General features: G+C 40.5%; 2 protein-coding genes across 3 annotated transcripts; one reads left to right on the forward strand and one right to left on the reverse strand.

Annotated features, from left to right (window-relative positions):
* Positions 1-37: 37 nt before the first annotated feature.
* Positions 38-10,138, forward strand: lamp2 (lysosomal-associated membrane protein 2). Of its 2 annotated transcripts, none has more exons than XM_079167382.1 (9): positions 38-177; positions 1,861-1,976; positions 2,480-2,690; positions 2,784-2,945; positions 3,035-3,270; positions 3,390-3,497; positions 3,669-3,723; positions 3,825-3,995; positions 8,029-10,138. In XM_079167382.1, exons 1-9 carry the CDS (start codon positions 132-134, stop codon positions 8,169-8,171), a joined length of 1,248 nt encoding a protein of 415 aa, XP_079023508.1. In that variant the 5' UTR covers positions 38-131; the 3' UTR covers positions 8,172-10,138. The 2 variants fall into 2 exon arrangements, with proteins under 2 accessions (XP_079023508.1, XP_079023509.1); XM_079167383.1 differs by lacking the exon at positions 8,029-10,138 and adding an exon at positions 5,102-7,853.
* A 1,440-nt stretch (positions 10,139-11,578) lies between these two features.
* Positions 11,579-17,778, reverse strand: atp1b4 (ATPase Na+/K+ transporting subunit beta 4). Its single transcript, XM_079168081.1, has 10 exons — positions 17,708-17,778; positions 17,106-17,149; positions 16,844-16,912; positions 15,974-16,190; positions 14,326-14,454; positions 14,079-14,183; positions 13,517-13,716; positions 12,907-12,963; positions 12,723-12,815; positions 11,579-12,635 (listed from the first exon to the last, which is right to left on the reverse strand). The coding sequence occupies exons 3-10, from the start codon at positions 16,907-16,909 to the stop codon at positions 12,474-12,476; spliced, it is 1,029 nt and encodes a 342-aa protein (XP_079024207.1). The 5' UTR covers positions 16,910-16,912; positions 17,106-17,149; positions 17,708-17,778; the 3' UTR covers positions 11,579-12,473.
* Between the last annotated feature and the right edge of the window lie 1,531 nt (positions 17,779-19,309).

Consider the following 19,309-nt stretch of genomic DNA (forward strand, 5'->3'; position numbering starts at 1 on the left):
CCCTGTCATATGACTTCCATTTCCTGGTACAGTCGGCTGAGCTGCATATACCAAACACCGCTTACTGAGCGATACTATCGGGTTATTTATCTCCTCTCCTGTGGCTGACACTCCAAAAATATTGAGCGATCATGTATCGATATGCGTCATCTGTTCTATTCCTCGCCTCTGTATTCGGTATGTATCATCACCTTCAATTTGTCTTTAAATCAAATGCGTAGAAAGTGAGAGAAGAAAAAAATCTGTTTCTGTGAAGTGACGCGATTACCGATAAACTTATGGGACACTACGGGCCTGGTGCTTCTGGGCTCAGGCTCAATGCTGCTCTGCGATAATATAAATACATGTATATGTCTTAGTTGCCTGTGGTCTTTAATTGTATAGACCTGTGGTTTCGTAGGGTGAATTTACTGCACAGGCCTTAAAACGAATCCGTTGTCGGCTGTTCGTTCGAGTCGTGATGTTTTGCTAAAGAAGCTAGCTTGATCACCAGTTGTTACCTACGTCAACAACATTAAACTATAACTCCCGTTAAATCACCACATGCAGCTCAAGAAGCTACATTTTCCTCCACGGTTGCTATTTATCTTGCATGCCAATGTATAACAACGCAAACTGTAAAGCTAGCTTTGATGTTATACTTCCTTATTACCATAATGTGTTGGCCAGTTGATGTTAGCCATTTTAGCCGTTAGCTTAATTGTCAGCGTTAGATAACACTTGTTTTTAAACTCAAGTTTGAGTTAATGATAAAACCACCTGAGTCACGTCTGCGGCTAAATAACGTTAGCCACAAACGCACCACGGTTAAGAGTAAAAACGACAACTGAAACCCAGTTGTCATAATAAAACGCATTGACAATCTGTTTACTTTTAGATTTTAAGCATTAACGTTAGCTACGGTTGGCAGCTTACAGTCAGTTAGCACCGGTTAGCACGTGACAGTACAACCAGAACATACAATAAACGTTGGTGTTAAGCTAACGTTCTGTGACGTAGCTAGATAGCAAACTAGCTAACCTAAGCTAATTAACAGCTATACGACGTTAGTTTCACACAATCAATACGTTAAGAATCCAAAGCAACGGACAATAACACATATAAACCGCCATCACTTCAAACAAGAGCACTTTTTTAGTTTCAGATGAACGTTTTAAATGAGGAATCCACTTTCAATTATTCTGTTGATACTAATGTTACATTTATGCTAGCTACTTGATCCGATGCGCTAACTGACAAAATGTTATATTTTGCTTATAGTTCTGTTGTTTTCCTCTATATCTCTATTATTCTCAAATGCTGACGGATACACGGTGTGACACATTAGGTTCTGTAACCTCATGAAGGCTTTCTGTTATGTTTTAACTGCAAATGTTTTATTGTATCACATAATCCATTTAGTTGCTTTATAAATGTAAATGAGATTATAGCAGCCAGTTATTGTTGAGTTGATGACACACCACGTATTGTAGATCTGAATGGACCTTGGCCTTGCTTCTGTTAATTGTAAACAACATATCAAAGCCTGTAGAAAGGTACAGGGCTTTGTTGCAGATATGGCTGAATTGTTATTTGTCATTTAGAATATTACAATAGTGTTTTCATGTTGTCCAATTCAGGTCATGTGATTGTTGCATACATCAGAAATAGCTCTTAAATACACTTATGTGACAGGTAAACAATGATATTCCCAGGCTTTAAGTAGCTGTGTGCTATCATTTTACAGCCTGGAACTAGGTTTTTTTAACATTGAATTAAAAATATATATTGTTTGTGAAGACAGGAACCTATTCATTTTCAACTGGACTAATAATTAATTATAATAAGGATAATGGAGTAATTTTCCTTTTTTCCTTTCAGCGTTCCAGCTGTCACATGGCACTGAGGTGACTGTCAGAGACAAAGACAACAACTTATGCCTCTATGCCAATCTAACGGTCAACTTCTCAGTCTCCTACGAAGTAGCTGTCAATAAGGTGAGTGTCTGGTCTTAGTCACAATAAGCTCTACTATATGACCGACTGTGTTTGGTATATTTATTACATCAGGCTATTAGTTTAACAACCTAGCAAAGCAGCTCCCTTCTTATCAGTCAGCCTCAACAGAGTGACTATCTGACAACTCACGTGGAAGCAAATGTCATCATGGAAAGGGGAAATGAGGGCAGTCCCTACAAAGCAAATATATTCTTGCTGTTCAGCATTTTGAGTTAGTGAGTTTTCCTGATCCATATCCTGCGATTGTTATGTCCTGTGAGTTGTGCTATAGAAAGCAGCTCACAGAAATGCATTGACATGTTTAGAAATGTTCTAGCCTGTGCTTATAAGTACTGGATCTGTCTTATCAGTCCTTGGCCTATTACAATTTAGAATAAAATTAGTGCCGTGTTTACAGGGGAAATGTGAAATTAGCTTTTTAACAGTTTTACATCATACTTGTATAATGACGTTTAATAAGGTTATACTCTGCTCTCTTTTAGAGTGAAACAGCGATGTTTGAACTTCCTGGTAATGTCACAACAGATGGAAGTGGTTGTGATAACACAAGCTCAACGTTGAAGCTCAATTTTGGTGAAGGACACTCCTGGAGTGTGAACTTTACCATCAATGGAAAAACGTACCAGGCTGACACCATCACCTTTTCCTACAACCTCAGTGATGCAACCGTCTTCCCCAAATCTGCAGTTAATGGTAACTTCTACACCTCACAGTGCAAACAAAAAAAACACACGGTTGGATGAAAGGCCTTTTACTGATGTTGACGTGTTTTGGAATTTCTTTCAGGCACCGCAACTGTCAATGTGAAGTCTCAGATCACCGATGTCGGCATGGACACCTGCTACTCTTGCAAGAGTAAAGAAACGATTGAGGCTGAGTCAGTCAATCAGACGCTGTGGAACGTGCTCATACAGGCTTTTGTCATTAACAACAGCACAAGTGAAAACTGTAAGTGCAGATGCAGCGTCACATCTCATCCTGCCTGTAATACAATCTCGCCTGTTCTCTCTACATTCATCGTCTATTCTCTCCCACAGTTACTTCTTGTGCTGCTGACTTACCCACAACCCCTGTTGCCCCGACCACTCAACCCACCACCACTACCCCTGCGGCTCCTGTCACAAACTCCACTGCCCCTCCGCCTACCACCCCGACCCCGGCCCCCACCCTCCCCACTCCCACCACTGGGGAGTACAGCGTCAAGCCTGATGAAAACAGCACAGCCTGCCTGATGGTCAACTTTGGCCTGCGGATCAGTTTGAACAGCGTAGAGGTATGTTCATACACGCAGACTTATGATGTTGCAATCTTGTTTTACAGATTATAAACGAATGTTCTTCCATAGTGCTGTTGAGGATTTTATTCCCTTCTCTTCCTTTTTAATGTCCCAAGATGAACTTTGAGCCCAATGGGACAACAAGCTCTGGCTCATGCGGAGTCAACAGCAGTCAGCTGGTGTTGACGTCCAACGCAATGACGATCACGCTCACTTTCGCCAATGTAAGTTTGATGAACCTCCCTCGTCAAGTTTTCTCATTATTTAAAGGATGGTTTTAAGATAATTATAACCTGGAATTTTTTACTGGCTATGACAAATCCACTAAGATCAGCTTCACACCAATTTATGTTATTTTGATGCAGTTTTTCTGTTTCTTTTTTTCCATCTGACAGGACACAAAGAAATTCCACCTCCATGCTCTGAACGTCACCGGAAAGACGAGCTCTGGTAATTTAGAAGAATCCTATCTGCCACAAAGACCCGGAACCACACTGAGAAGCAAGCTAATGTTGAGTTTTCTTCTTTTATATCCGTGTGTTTCTTTCAAGGTGTGGCGTTTTCTGAAGCGAACACCAACCTGAGTCTGTGGGAGGCGACTGTCGGCAGCTCCTACATGTGTAACAAGGAGCAGAACTACACCATCACCGGCCTGCTCACCCTCTACACCTTCGAACTTCACGTTCAGCCTTTCGGAGTCAAGAAGGGTCTTTTCAGTACAGGTAGGTTATTCTTTAATGTCTCTTAAAACAGACCCACACCAAAGTGTTTCATGTTTAGAGTCTGGTGGCTGATGACTGTTGAGGCTGTAATGAGCAAGATGCTCTTTGCTGTGTTTGAAGCAACAACATGGATTATATTGTTGGTTTGTCTCAGCACTAAGGCTGGGTGTCATTTGAAAATTGGTAGCCACAGTATTACTTAGTTAAAAGTGTATTTCTTGTCTGATAATATGATCAAACAATGTTTTTAATGCAATTGATTTTCCCAAAGGACACAAAACATTTAAGGTCACAAGTTTAAAATGATATGTATTCAATTGTATAGTCTATTTAACAGTATAAACAAGTGTTTATTTGATAAGATTGTAAGTTACCACAATTTACAATCACTTTTTAAAATGTACAATATTTCAGTGATCGACAGCACTGACACGATTCTGTTTTGGAGCAAAAAAATAAGTCTCAGACTAGTTATTACTACCAATGTTATCCTAACAACCATGGGAACATGTTTTAAATATACACAAATTCAATTCTAAATCAGCAATCGATGAAATTGAGCTTATTAAAATCATCACCACTTCAAAGACACAGCGTAGCTCAGCAGTAGCCTGCATCTGCACATTTTGAGACACCACGGCCACTGAATGATGACGGAGAAACAACAGACAGGAGAATCGTGATACCCCTAATCTCAATCTTTAAAGTATATACTCTTTCATAATTAGAAATAAATAGACATTATTTTGTGACCCCCCCCCCCTTCAGATTTTATGCTTGGGTCTCCTTGAGGAGTCCTGAGTGTTTTAACCACTGCTTTAAATCCTAATAAGAGACAATCCTATTTCTAATCAAGTCCATCCCAGGCTACCGTACATCTTCATGATCACTCCCAAATTCATTCACAAATGACGTCCTGCAGCATGTGTTCATTGATATGAAGTGCATCTACCATCATCTATCATGCCAAAGATGTCCATTCAAATGAGCACAGTGTTACGAGACAAAAATTAAGTGTTTTGGCACAGCTGGTGGCAAATAATCTGCTGTTGTTAATCAGAAAATCACTGTTCCCCCTGTTGACATAACTCTCTTTTTATCTGCAGCCCATGAATGTTCACTGGATGACACCAGCATCTTAATCCCAATCATTGTTGGCGCTGCACTGGCTGGCTTGATTCTCATTGTAGTGATCGCTTACGTGATTGGTCGAAGAAAGACTTATGTTGGATATCAGACCCTTTAAATCCAGTTTGCAATCAATCTCAGGGGGTTCCCAAGCCTGGTCCTTGGGTTTCATGTGCAATTGTTTAATTGGCAAATAACTTGACAAACATCATCAAGAGCCAAAATCTAAACTAAAGTCTGAAAAAAAACAAAAAAAACACGAGATGCATTATTGAAGTTACTGGTCATTAACATGAAATGCATGAGGAGCATTTTTGAATTGCAGTTGCCTCAAAGGTTTTTAATGATACTATAATAAGGAGTAAAGATGGAGGGTTGGTGTTTTTGTCAAGGACCAAACTTGTCTACCCCCAATGTTTGTTTCTTTTTTGTTTTCTAGATGTCTTCCTTTTTTCATTGTGTTTTCTTTGTTAATGAGCAAGTGCAACATCCACACAACCTTTTTTTTTTTTTCATTTATGTGATCATAATCACATGAAAGGTGACTCAATATATAGAGTTTCTTTGCATGTAAGGTACACTCTTACATGTACAAAAGCCTCTGGACATTAGTCTTTATCAGGAGATGTGTAGCAATTTAAATCAGTTGCTGAAGGATCCTGCACTTGCTCTGCCGACATTCCCTTTTTGTTTCCACTTGTTTTCATCTTTGTGCACATTTTGGTTTTTCATTTCATTATGGTTTGACTGTTCATCCACATAATTATTTACCTTATAAAAGAGAAATAATTTTCAGCAGCCTTTCAGCTTTCTTTCTTTCTTCCCAGAAAGTCATTGACAAGGATGAAGGTCTATTCCACTTGGAAAGTAGTCGAGGGAAATGTGCTTCAGCCGATGTTTGCCCCTGTAGAGCAGGAGAAACATTGGAACCATTGGCCTGATTATGAGGCTCAAATCCTATTAAAAATGTGGCATCAAAGTGTTGTTTAAACAAATAGACCTTTACTGATGGAGGACATTTCGGTATCCAGCAGTAAGTCCAGGTGGAACTAATGACGCTAACGATGTCTCGTTTACATTTAGGTGTAACTGTTCTGGAACGGACGAATCCTCGTTAGCGTTATCAATCACACCTGTGCCTTCTCCTGCTCTATGATGTCAAAATGTCTGCTATTTTTAAAGGTCTCTTACATTTGCACACACAGAGAATAAACCAGATAAGAGACATCAACTGGGTTTTTTTCTCACACAACCAATTTTGGCATTAGGTTTAGAAAAGGGAGAGTTTTGTTGTGTAGATATTGTCTTTTCTGACAATGTCTTTTACATGTGAATGCACTAAGACGCTCTTTAAATGTCTGCATTATGTTGAGACTGTTGTCCCATTATCTCACCTGTGTGGGCTTGGCCCGCAGCTGGACCAGGGGACGTTAAAGCCCCTGAAAACCTTGTATAAACACGAATGAACAAGAAACTATAGAAAAATGACCTTAAGTATTTATAGTTTGACATTTTGTAAACAGTTATTTGCTTTCTTAGTGAGAGTTTGATCCGAATATTGTGTGAAGCTTCAGCCAGGAGACAGTTGAGCTTTGCACAAAGACTGGAAACACTGTCCAAACGAAACATGCCGTCAGAGGCGCCTAACCAGCACCTCTGACGCTCAATTAGCATGTTTTATCATGTTGGTTTGACTGGCATTGATCTTCTCATCTAACTCTCAGAAAGAAAGCACAAAAAGCACTCCTTTTTTAAAAAGCTCCTCTTGTGGGTGTGTTTAGATCAGTTTGTTCAACAGTGCTGGCAAAGAACAAACGACCCCAAAACCCGTCGTCACATTTTGATTCCAAAATTGCAGGAAAAAACAATCAATCCTGTGAAACAGACAAAATTGTTTTCATGTAGCAAGAAGCTGAAAGCAGGTTTTTACGGGAGCTTTTAGGTCAGGGAAATAGTGCAGCTTGTATCAGGGATGGAGTCAAGCCCCAGAATGTGTATTTCTGTAATGATAGAAACCAATGTTACACATGGTAGTTGCTGTGTATTGTTGCTTAATTAGTGTTGTGTAACTGTTATCCTTGTTCCAACTATTCAAGACTGGAGCAAAGCAGGCAGCGAACTGCACTGAATATGAGCAGAGATTGTTGCATTTTGAATTAAGTTGCTTAAAGAATTAGCTTTCCCAGTTACGTTTCACATGTGTTGATAAATAGCTCTACATCAAATATGAGCTTTGATTTTTGCTTATAATTGTTGCCGTCTTGTTTATTTCAGCTTTGTACAAACTGGGTTGCCTTAATTATAAAGATGGGTTTTGCAGCACTGGTGTAGACGTTTTGTGTTTCTCAACCGTAATCTCCTTTGTTCTCAATAAATCATCTTAACAGGTTTATCATCATGACAGCTGTGCCTTGCTTAATGATAAATGTCTCGTTTGTTCATTTCAATAACTCGCTTATACGGCTAAGAACCCTTTCTGGTTGGTTTTCCTTCATTATTTGAGAACATTGCACACACACACACACACACGTGTTCAGTAAAGGGAATTTGTGCTGCAAGACCATCGTGATAATGATAAATTAATATGTCTGTTATGTGGATAGAAAGGATTTCATCTCCATTCGCTCACGCTGTTAGCTATAATAGGTTAGATTTCAAAGTGTGTGACAGACTGTGGAGCTTCTTAGTCTTTTAAGATTCATGGAAATAAAAATGTGTTTCTGCCCTGGACACCTGAGTAAACGTTTATTCTCTTTCAAAACTGATGCTGCTTTAAATACTTCTTAAAGTCAGTTAGCAGGCTACGCCTTTCTTTCAGCCGTTCATGCCTCAACTATTAATAATATTTACTTTAACGCTTCTTTCCTAAGACATTCACCTCTCTGCTCTCTTCACCCCCGTCTAGCTGAGGATTGCCAGGCCGATGCGGAGAACTTCATTGTTCCCATAGCTGTGGGAGTTGCCCTGCTTGTTCTCATTCTTATCGTTCTGCTGGCCTACTTCATCGGGAGAAAGAGAAACATGGCCTCCAGCTACGAGACTTTATAATTAACCTTTCCTCGTTTAGATCTTAAAGCTCTTCAAAGGATAGCCACTGAATTGCTACATTTTGACTAAAAATTATCCAAGTGTTGTATTGACATTTCCATGTAGTGTTTAGTGCTGACTGTTTTCGTAACGCGATAATTTGATATTTTGGGAAATTTGCAAGAGTTAGATGAGAAAAATTCAAACTACTCTTCATAACTATGAAGCTGTAGCCGGTTAGCTTAGCTTAGCAAAACGACTTCAAAGGGGTGGAAACAGCTAGCCTAAAGCTCATAGATGAACATTTGTTTCACACTTACATACTTCATACTTAATTAAATGAAACCGCTCTTCTAAGCTTTACAATTGTTATTTGACTGAATGGATCAAAGTGATAATATAAAGAATACATTTGGGGTGTTTGAGATGCTGCAGACTTTCTTCTTTTTTTTTTTTTTACTTGAGCATTTTGCACATTTCCCGAAGTCTGACTATTTCTTTAAGAATTTCCTTTGCTCGTCCTGCATGACGTTAATGTTCACAAACACCAATAAGTAATAACATCTTGAGCGATTTCCTTGTTGTGCCTTTGGAATATTTCATCACCCTTTCCTCTGGTCTCAAACTTTCTGTAGGTTCTGATCTCTGTTCTCTCTTAACTCTTTGTGGACTGTAAACATCCCAAATCCTTCTCTTTGAGTAATATTGTTCCAGCTGACCAAAACCACTAACATGCTGTCTGTCTCCTCTCTGTTTCTGTTTCTGTGGGTCTGTCAGCTGAGGAATGCTACCTGGACTCTGATTTGAGCTTTTTGGTGCCCATTGCGGTGGGCGTGGCGCTCAGCTTCCTAATCATCCTTGTGCTTATCTCTTACCTGATTGGTCGGAGGAAGAGTCGTACTGGCTACCAGTCCGTATAATCCAACCCAGCTGCTTCTGCCTCTCGCACCCTTTTCAACCCTCACAGCTCTTTAAAAAAAAAACAACCTTCCCTGCCCGTCAGTGCATCGAAAGCATCCCAAATTTCCTGCTCATTTCTGTTTGCCTAAAAATAACCTTAAGCTTATTTCTCGTACACAGTTTAAAATGAATCCCACCTCTTCCAGCGGTTTCCTTTTTGTTTTTTGCTTCAATGCCAATAACTAAATCCAGTACCAAAACATTTATGATCAATATTGCATCGTTTGATTGTAGACTGCATGTTTTGAAAATTAAATTTATGGCTGTGAGTAGCCGCCCACCTCCTCCCACCCCAGAGAGGCCTTTTCCCCTCTCGCTCTCTGTGCTGTATAATAGTATATGTGTAAATTACTCTCTTGTATAGAATGAATGACATTGATTCTTGATGACGTGAATGTAACGAGCAAGCTCCACTGTTGTCATTCACATCCCAGATGCCACTCTTCTTGCGTTGTATTAACCTTCATGTAAAATAAATTAACGCCTAAAAGAATCGCTCCCTTTTGCACAAATAGTCAGTCAGTTGTAGTTTGATGAAAGGGACACTAACTACGACACTTTACCAGCATTGGGACCAGTTTATTTTTGTTTTTTTGGGGGGGAATGTGTATTGTTTCATGTTTCTGTCACCGTCATTAGGAAGATTTATTTTTCTTGAAATGTACACTTCTCTGTAAAGATTTACATTTGAGTGTTTGGTGAATCAATGATAGTGTTCTTCCCTTGTGATCTCAAAAAGGTTAACAATTCTGTCACCAGGATCAAATTAGGTTGCATGTACATTTCTTCCTGCACTACCCTTCATGCGATAGTACAGTAACATCAACAGTAATATTTATCTCACAACATTTCATTTCCACGACCCTCGGTCCTGTTCATTCGATCGCTCCCCTCCGACAGTTTCGTGCCTTCGTTTTGTGCACCTCTGAGTTGCTCGCTTGAAGCTTGTCTCCATCTGAGGAAGAATGTGAAATGATGAGCTTGTTTAACACAAAGTGGGGAACAAATTAAATAAAGTTTCGTTCTTGTTTTGTATCACTGTCATTCTTTTAAGGGCTCTAATTTTAGTGCGAAGTTGCCAGAAGCTTGTGGGTCTTGTGACAAAGCTGAATTCAAAGGTTAACGGCTCTAAACTAAACACTCACGTGGCTGAGGGAAGTGCTGTAATTGCTCTAAATGTCTGTTCAACTTTGATCAACGGTGTGCTTTTTACAACAAGGGGCATGACTCGCTCCAGCTATTACTGGCATTCAGGCAGTTACGCATTTTTACACAGAGGTCACACCAGTACGAAGGCTCAAGTCTAGTTTGAGCAGTTTGATGAACAGTTAATCTTTGTTTTGTTAACTTTCCTTCCTTACTGTTTGGTGTCCTTTGAAATATTTTTTACATTTCTCCTGTCATTATAAAACTCATGTTGGAAAGGTTTTGAAGTCTTTACCACAAACGGGGCCTGCACTCCTGAAGTAAACACAGAGTTGACCACAATGTGGGTTTGTTGGTTGATCCACCACTTTGGTCCGGACTGAAATATCTCAACAACTGTCGAATGGATTGGTTCTAAATGTAACACAAATACTCATGTTCCCCATGAGCTTCACATGTGTGGTTTTGAGTGAAACGTCTCAACAACTTGTATACCGCAGTCCAATATCCTGTTATGACACATTCAGGAGACAGTTGAAGCTTTTTATGTTCTCAGCGATGTTCTCCCCCATTCCCCCTTAGGTCAATATGTTGAAATCACCCACCTACAGCTTAAAGCCTTCTGATGTTTTACTTCTTGAAACCTACGCCCTCAAATTTGCAGGCAAGACAGTTTTCTCGAATTCTGACGTTCATATAACCACAGTGGCTGAATGTATTTTTACCATTCAAACTGCATTTGAAACTAAGGTACGAACCCCAGCCGTTCATGTCCCCCTCAAGATGACTTCTAATGACCTCCTTTACAACTTCAGTCATCATCATCATCACCAAATATGACTAACTGCATTCACAGTATCTAATAAGCTAAACTAAGATGTGTTAGCATTTAGCTCAAATCCCCACTGCAGCTAGCATGGCTGTAGATTCTTTGCTTCTTTTTTTTTACGAGTCAGGATATATTTCATGTTGTATAAGTTATGGGAGAGACATGAGCTATATGTTCCCTTTGTTAGGCCTAAAGTAGACCTCTCATTAATAAACTCCAGTAACAGAAACACATTACAATACAAATACATTGTATTTAACCATATTTTATGAAGTTCCTAATGTGTAATTTTCTGTAGCAGACTTATGAAGCATGTCATCAGTTCAAGGTTATACAATTGGTTAAGGACTGTGGATTTTCACATGTATTTACGTCCAAAAGAATGTAAAGTTTAACAGCAACCATTCCTAAATGATACTATTTGTAGAGTTTTACTGAAAGTGAAAGAGTTGAGATGTGTTACAAGCGTTGTAAAAGTTGATGTGGAAGAAAACTTACAGTACATACCAGAATATTGTATTTATTATAAGAACTATAATAGGAATAAATACAACATTGATACCATGTTTAGTAGCAAAGTTCAGACAGAGATTAATACTATCATAAAACAGTTATTTTTTTAAATGGTACAGACCTTTCACAAACTATTTCACAGTACAGTATGTCTCTTTATTGATCAGTCTTGTGTAGTATTTCATTTTCAAAAGCAAATGTTTTTACAAAAGAAGGCAAGAAGTGGCTTGTGATGCTTTATCATAAATGTATATTACTGCTCTATTCAACAAAAATATAGTAATAGTGTATTTGCAGTCATTTACTATGTCTTTTTTTTTTACTGTGTAAGTACAGTACAAGTCCTGCTTTCAGTGTTTGCATGATAGATAATTCTTACAATATACATGTTTGAAAAATATAATTCAAAACAAATTAGTACACATTGTCACACAAAACTGTGCTCACAAAACCACGATCTAACCTGATACACCAATATTTCTAATCGTCTAGTAATGTTTTAAGTCATAATTGGATTTGCATAGCCAGAAATGCTAACTATTGGGCAGAGTGTAATTTAGTTTGATTAATCTTGCTAATCATTACAAAATATCAGGAATTGTAACTCACTCTATGACACTTGTCCTGTGCTCAGCGATGTTTGTTGTGGGTTGCCAGTAGCACGCTCAGGGTACAAAGATACGACAGAAACACAAGAGGAAATATCTACTTCTCGAGGAATTTCTTTCACAGCAAAAGATGTGGATATTTAAGTAAAAGATGAGGAGAGGGAAATTACATATTTCATGGGAAATAATGGTTCAACATCATTTTTTCTTGTACATTTTCCTGCCTCGTTGTCACGGGAGCATCCTGCTGGCAGCGATATCTTTGCTTTACGCTCCGACATCCAAGGAGAAGGTCACACTGCCCAGGTAGCGGTCATTGGCTGAGTCGTTGATGATGCCCTTTCCATTCAGTTTGCATTGTACTACGATGTGAGCGTCGTACTGCGCTAATGCAAAGCGCACAGCCACCACCGGTGCAGAGTAGTTTGCCTGAGACAGAAGTGACACAACGGATGTTATTTCATATTTGAATACAATTGTGGATATTCTATCCACAAAGATGAAACTCTCACTCACATGTCTGGACTTCCCATAGTATGGATAGTACTTCAGGTCAAAAAAGCTTTTAGGGAAAAATTGGACTTCTCCCAAAGCTTCTGGAGGTCCTTTCTGAAAGAGGAAGAAGTTATGTTTTGTTGCATTTTCAGACATTAGCGCTTTGATAGTATTACAAGCAAGAGTGTGTGGATGATTACTGTACCTTAACTCCACAAGTCACGTTCACTGGTTTGCCCTGGCCAGGTAAGTAACCAAGAATCTATTGAAAAGTAAGAACAGTAAGAAACAAACAAAGTTCTCTTCAGCGCCTTCTTCAAACTGAACTCCCATGGATGTTTGCCTGACAAAGACTTTGTCGGTCGAAATGTTGCATAAATATAAAAATGTTGGTAGTTTGCAAATGTCAGTGTGTGTTGTCAGCCTCTCATCTTCCTTTGTATGCTATTTTTGTTGGATGGACACACTATCCACCTTCCTTGGTTCAACTCCAGCAAGAGAATGTCTTTATACATAAATAATACAAATTACAAGCAAAGATTTTAATTCCAACGTGTATAAAAAAATATATGAGAATGTGATTCCGCATAACATGTCATTCAAAATGTTAACCAAGACTAAAAGTAGTGCACAAGTGGCTCCATGTCTGTTCATCCTCCCCCTGAAATGGCCACAAGATGTCACTGGATGATTAAACCATGAGCTTCACTAGTCCGGTAACACACTGTGTTCCTACTGTTTTATGTCCCCTCTTTTGTTTGTACATTTAAAGGCACACTGCGTCACGGGTTTTGGGTGACTGATGCTCGTCTTACCCGGTTCATTCGAAGGAGGATGCATGGCCTTCCCAGAGAATAGCCATAGTTGGGGTCCTGCAGCCCCGAACAGTCACCCAACCAGGACCTCCTGAACTCACACGCTTTCCGCTCTGCGCTCTCCTCCAAGTCCTCCTGCATGAAGTATCTGTCGTGTGTGCAACGAATATTCTTCCTCTGCTGAGGACCATCGTTATACGCTGAAAATGGAGAGTAGGGAGAAAGAGGCGGGGGGTGGGAGGGAGGGGGGGAGAGGGAGAGAGGAGGGCATAAATAAACCCTTGCTACAGCAGTACCCTGCCAGACTCAGGCCTCTGATTAAGGAAGCTTAACAAAAGCAGGGTGAAAAAAAAAAGAACGAATTGAATGGCTGCACTCTGCCCACAAAGAGGCTTCCCTTCCCAGCATGCCCTGCAAGAACCAAATGGAAAAAGGGGACAAAGGTAGTGAAGATGAGGATTAACTCGTTGCATGCCCGCTTGATTTTAAACAAACTCAACAACCTCATCTGATCCCCTCAACTTTTACCTTTTATCATCCCCCACAATTGCCACAGACTCACGTTTTAGATATTCATCCATAGCCCTTGCGTACTTCTTCCAGGACTTGCGATCAGTGGCGTTGAAGATGATTTCGTGGCCTTCTAGGTGTGGGGCCATCGTCATACCTGCCAGTGGAGACCCAGAGACAGTCAACTGTGCTGAGACTCAAGTAGAAGCAGGAGACTGAAGGACAGTGGTGCAGAGAGACGAGAGGAAAGTGACAGCGGAGGATGCAGTGGAGTGGTTTGAGTTTGGGGTTTTATTTACCTGGTGGCATCACTCTATCATTGAAGGTTGGATGGTAGGGACTAATAGACCACATGAGGCAAAACATACAGCCACCAAACATGGCTGCGAGAAACGAATAAAGTACAGCGTAGAAGAGGAGGATGAGGCCTGGAAGAGGAGTGAAAAAAGAGCTATTAGGATGAATATTTCTGATGCAGTATTTGCACAAAAGTGTCTTGCATAACAGTTGGCGCATTTCTCAACAAACCTCTGATATGAGTTGAGAAGGACAATGACCCATTATTAATTTCCCCTTTTGCTCAGACTGTGTGGTCTGTCTGGGCTCCAGCTACTGTCCTTCATCAGGACGGTCACTAACTTGTTTCCTCATACAAAAGCACTGTCCTGCCCTCATTTCTGGACTTGCAAATAACTATAAATAACTAGTAGTTCTAGTGTTAAATTCACCATAGTGAACTAATGTGAGAACTCTGTAACAAACCCAAGAGCAATTTTCAATTAACAGTCCATTAGCAACTAATCAAGCCAAACGTGCCCTAAATTAAATGGCTTTTGCTGTGCGGGCAATTTCACAGGGGACTAGCTACAGCCAGCCTTGCGTCCCTGGAGCCACAAAGGCCTTTCTGTTTGAGCTCAGTGAGAATTCTCCCAGCTGTCCTTTCACTCAGGAACACAGTGAACCTCCGGTTGCCATCGTAGTGAAGGTCTTTTGCAGCCATAGAGGCCCGGCCAGCTCCAAGGAGCCCCAATCACCCCACTCTGGTATTGTGTCCCCTGTTACACACCCGTCTCACAGGACACACAGCACAGACTCCAACTCAGAGCCTTTCTTCATTGGACACATGGGCCCCACTCCTCCACAAGTGTGCACACACTGGTTTTGTAGCCGAAATGAGCTCTCGGCTCTGCCCAGGATCCGGCATGTCAGCTCATGCGAGTAACACACACTTTCCTTGGATATTCTCTCTACAATCAGTGGGATCATGTTTGCCATTGTGTACAGTGAAGCTGAGGGAGGGGCTCAACAGCGTCACATGGCAGCTACCCTGGAATACCAAAAGGATGCTCCATCACCATTGACTCAACAAACTCGTCCAGTCTGTTGCTTCTGCCAAATAAAGTGAGCTCTATAGATGATTTTAAAAAAAAGGGAAGAGCATCTCTACGTGTTTCACTGCAAACGAGGGGCCTTGAGCATGTTAAGTTCAGCAATGAGGTCACCAAGGCTTTGGGAAAGAGGCTGTGGAGAGCATGGTAAGATGTAGAGGAATGTGATTTCTGGCCAATGCGAGGCCCGGGACAGTGAGCTCCCGCTGGGGATGCGTCCCCAGGCAGTCTGTTTTTGTCGGGCCACTCTGAATTGTCCATGCACCTATGTAAACATTGAGCATAAGGACACACACACACTCACAGCACAGTGAGCAGAGTCACTGGACTGGAGAGACATTTCTAATCCCCTAAAACTATCCCTGAGTGCATCTTTTAAAGACATTCAAACACTGTGTCCGCTCTTGTTGCAGACGATTCAAACTGTATTAATAAGCATTAGACATTAGATCTGTAATGATTGGACACATGCATTCAAAATAAAATACTTTTGCATTAATCCAAACGTTCCCCCGTCATATCCCAACAACATAGAACTTTATCTTTATCGTCAACTCACTCCAGCTCTTCCCAGAGCGACCCATGAATTCCTTGGTCTCTGCATTCCACAAGTATGTCTTAATGTCGTCTATTTTCTGGTAGAGCGTCCTCTGGGGTAACGGTCTGGGCTTCCATCTCTCAAAGTTCAGGTCTTCCTGCTCTAGAGGCTGGTGCTCGGCCAACTCCTCCTGCTCTTCCTCCAACTCCTGGCCATGTTTGAGTATCACTTTGTGAGGCTGGTGGAAAGAAGAAGGAGAGAAAAAGCCCTCACCACACATATTCTTAACTGCTAAGTTCTGCAGTCAATCTATTTTCTTTTCAAATCGTTGCAGGGAAAAAATGGCATGCCTTCTGATCCGAGTATGACAGACGATATAAACTGCCAGCGAGTGCTCTGCATATTAATGAACATCGCACTGATGGTCCTGTCCCCTGTTTCTGCAAATTATAAACCCGCTGGTGACCTCTCTGGCACTCGTTGGGAGAGCTGACCTCCTCTGAGTGGACCCTCCTGCTTGGAGCAGCAGCTGCAGACAGCAGAGCTGGAGGGTCACTCTGACAGCCAGATGTTACTCACTGACTCTCAGCATCCACAGGACACACAGATCCCATGAACCACAGGACGCTTGAAAGTGTCACCAAAAAGTCACTTCATTTGGGAAAGTTTCGCTTTCAAAAGAATCTGCTGTTAAATGTTTAAAATGCTGTTATTAGCTTTAAGTCTTGTGCCAATAAAACCACTTGATTATTGACTATATAATAACAGGGTTTTTCATCAAAAATCGATCAGCTCCATTGTTAGTGGGAAAGATGCCTTAATTGCCGCATCTGCTTCAGTGAATAAAGTGACTATAAAATGTTATGTTTTCTATCTAATATCAGCACTTACAAGACCTGGTGGATGATTTTTAAGGAGCTTCTCATCAGCTCCTCCCTCTGTGGAACTGGGCTCCATATTCTTCACAGAAGGAAAAGGTACTTGTTAAACCAATCACATCCATGCCATTGACTGAAAGCGTCACTTCTTTACATCTACAATCTTGTCAAGTTCAACATTTGCACAACTTTTCACAACAATGCCAAGTCATCTAAATAACTTACTCTGCAATCAGACAACACATTGAATTTCATTTAAAAAAAATCTGACATACCTGTAGTTTTCTTTGCAATAGAAACGCGTCGTGTCGAAAGCCCTCTTGACCCCCAGAGTAAAAAAATAATGTTTGTCAAAAAGTGTTTGGGGATTTCATTAGAAAGTTGTAGGCATGCAAAGGGGACCGGGTGGGGAGAACCTCCTGCAACTAAGCGCGCATCATGGTGAATGAACGCTGGACAGAGAAAACCTGGGGGTGGGATACAAAGTGTTTTTTTGGACCGAGAGACGTTTTGGCAGCGGCATGGACCACGGCACTGCATTCAGCACACGTACACCATCACTCATTGTCTGCTAAGCTGGGCTAAGACTGAAGCAAACCATGAATACAATATTTATGGCGTATTCCAACACAAGAGACTGTTGTCAATCACTGCCTGACTGCGCACTGTACGTGCACATGGATAGTCGTACAATTAACGTTTTTTAGAAAATGTATATTGTATTATTATTCATATTGATCGGGCATATATTTATTATGAAACAAAAAAATCACATTTAATCTTTACATTAGGTATGCCTATTGTCTCTGCACATGCATGCACATTGATCCAGTTGCCAACGCCATGCTCCATATAGACTCTTGCAGCAACTGCTTACCATAAGCTCCCCTCTGGAGAAGTTCAAGTTGTCCTCATCCCTGATCCTATCTGCACGCCGGTCACGTAACGCTCTGTTACCCCATGTAAAAAAAAGTGGGCGCGGGGGACTTTTTTTCTTCTTCTTTTACATGAAAAGAGAATTTGCGTCATGGAAAAAACTGTTCTGTGAGATTTGCGCGGCAATAACGTGCACATGTTCCAATGTGTGCGTGCTTATGCATGTGCATGTTACAGTGAAGTCTTTCTCACCAAATAAGGGAATTTGCAAGGGACCTCTTCCTATAGAAATAATATTAATTTCATGTACCTGTCGATGCAGAAGAATTCTCTTTATCGTATGCTATTTAAAAGTATCTTGCCTTTAACTGCAGGCTACATATTCAATGCATTGTTCCTACAATGGATACATGCAATAGTGCAGGGCAAGCTCCATGACCAACCAGAGGGCCCCAGGGTACAAATGAGCTGCTGCACCCCATATTGTATGTGTGGATGTCTTTTTCTTTACTGGAATATGACCTGCAGGCCACAGGTTTTGTAGATCAGTCCCGTGTTCACGTTCATGAAAACATCCAACAGATTTGATGTATGGTAATTTGATTTAACAATAGAGCAATTTGGGAAGTTCCGGTGGCTTGCTCCAGAGCACTGCCGTACAGTGTGTTAACTAGAAAACTGCTGGATCAAATCAGCAGCCCTTTAGTCACGCTAATAGTCAGCCTGCACACCCAAAAAAATGTGGGTTGCCATTTACGCAACATGATATCGTGTAAGGATGTGTAGGTTTATAAATACAATTGTATTTCAAGCAAAAGTTGCTCTGTGTGCCTATGTGCAGAGTAGTTATGTGTCCAAGTCTGTCACGGTAATTGCAACCCCCTCGAAAAGTATGCAAATAGGCTGTGCACTTTTTATTCACATTATATTTGTTCAGTTAACTAAATTCTGTATTTTCAATTAGTTTAATGATTATAACAAATAAAATATAATGCATAACATTTTCTGTAATGTTATTTTCCCTACATGAGAGTTTATTAGGGCCTGAATGGAATTTTGTTTGTCATTGGTAAAACCCCAAATTCCCAGAAAACAAAACCTGAGGAAGCTACAGCCCTGTCGATAAAAACTATATATATATATAAATATGTTAGGCAACATATATAATTCTAAATGTATAGCCTATGGTTTCATGATTATTTTACCTCTGATATTTGTGATTGCTGTGCATTTCCAGTCTCATATCTGACTTGGATTTCCTCAATATACTTAAAGTAAAATGTAAGCTATAAAACAAAACGTATGGGGTCCTATTTATTTCAGACCAGAGGGAATTGTATACAAAAAAATCGTGTTCAGAACTTTAAGCCCTAACTTAGTACGTGAAGGCAGCATGTGTCACGTTGTTGCACAATTCACGTGCTGTTCAGTGAATGTCTGATAGCTCTTGTTGTGTTGTGTGTCTAACGCATGATGGCGCTCGATGCTCGGCCTGAATATGGTCCTGACCTGTGCCACCTCCAACTTGTACTTTCTCCCAAAACAAATCAAATGTAAGCTACACTGCAGTATAACATATTTTAAACATACTAAATATTATTTA

This window comes from Pholis gunnellus (genome assembly GCF_910591455.1).
Source record: "Pholis gunnellus genome assembly, chromosome: 10".
NCBI lineage: Eukaryota > Metazoa > Chordata > Actinopteri > Perciformes > Pholidae > Pholis > Pholis gunnellus.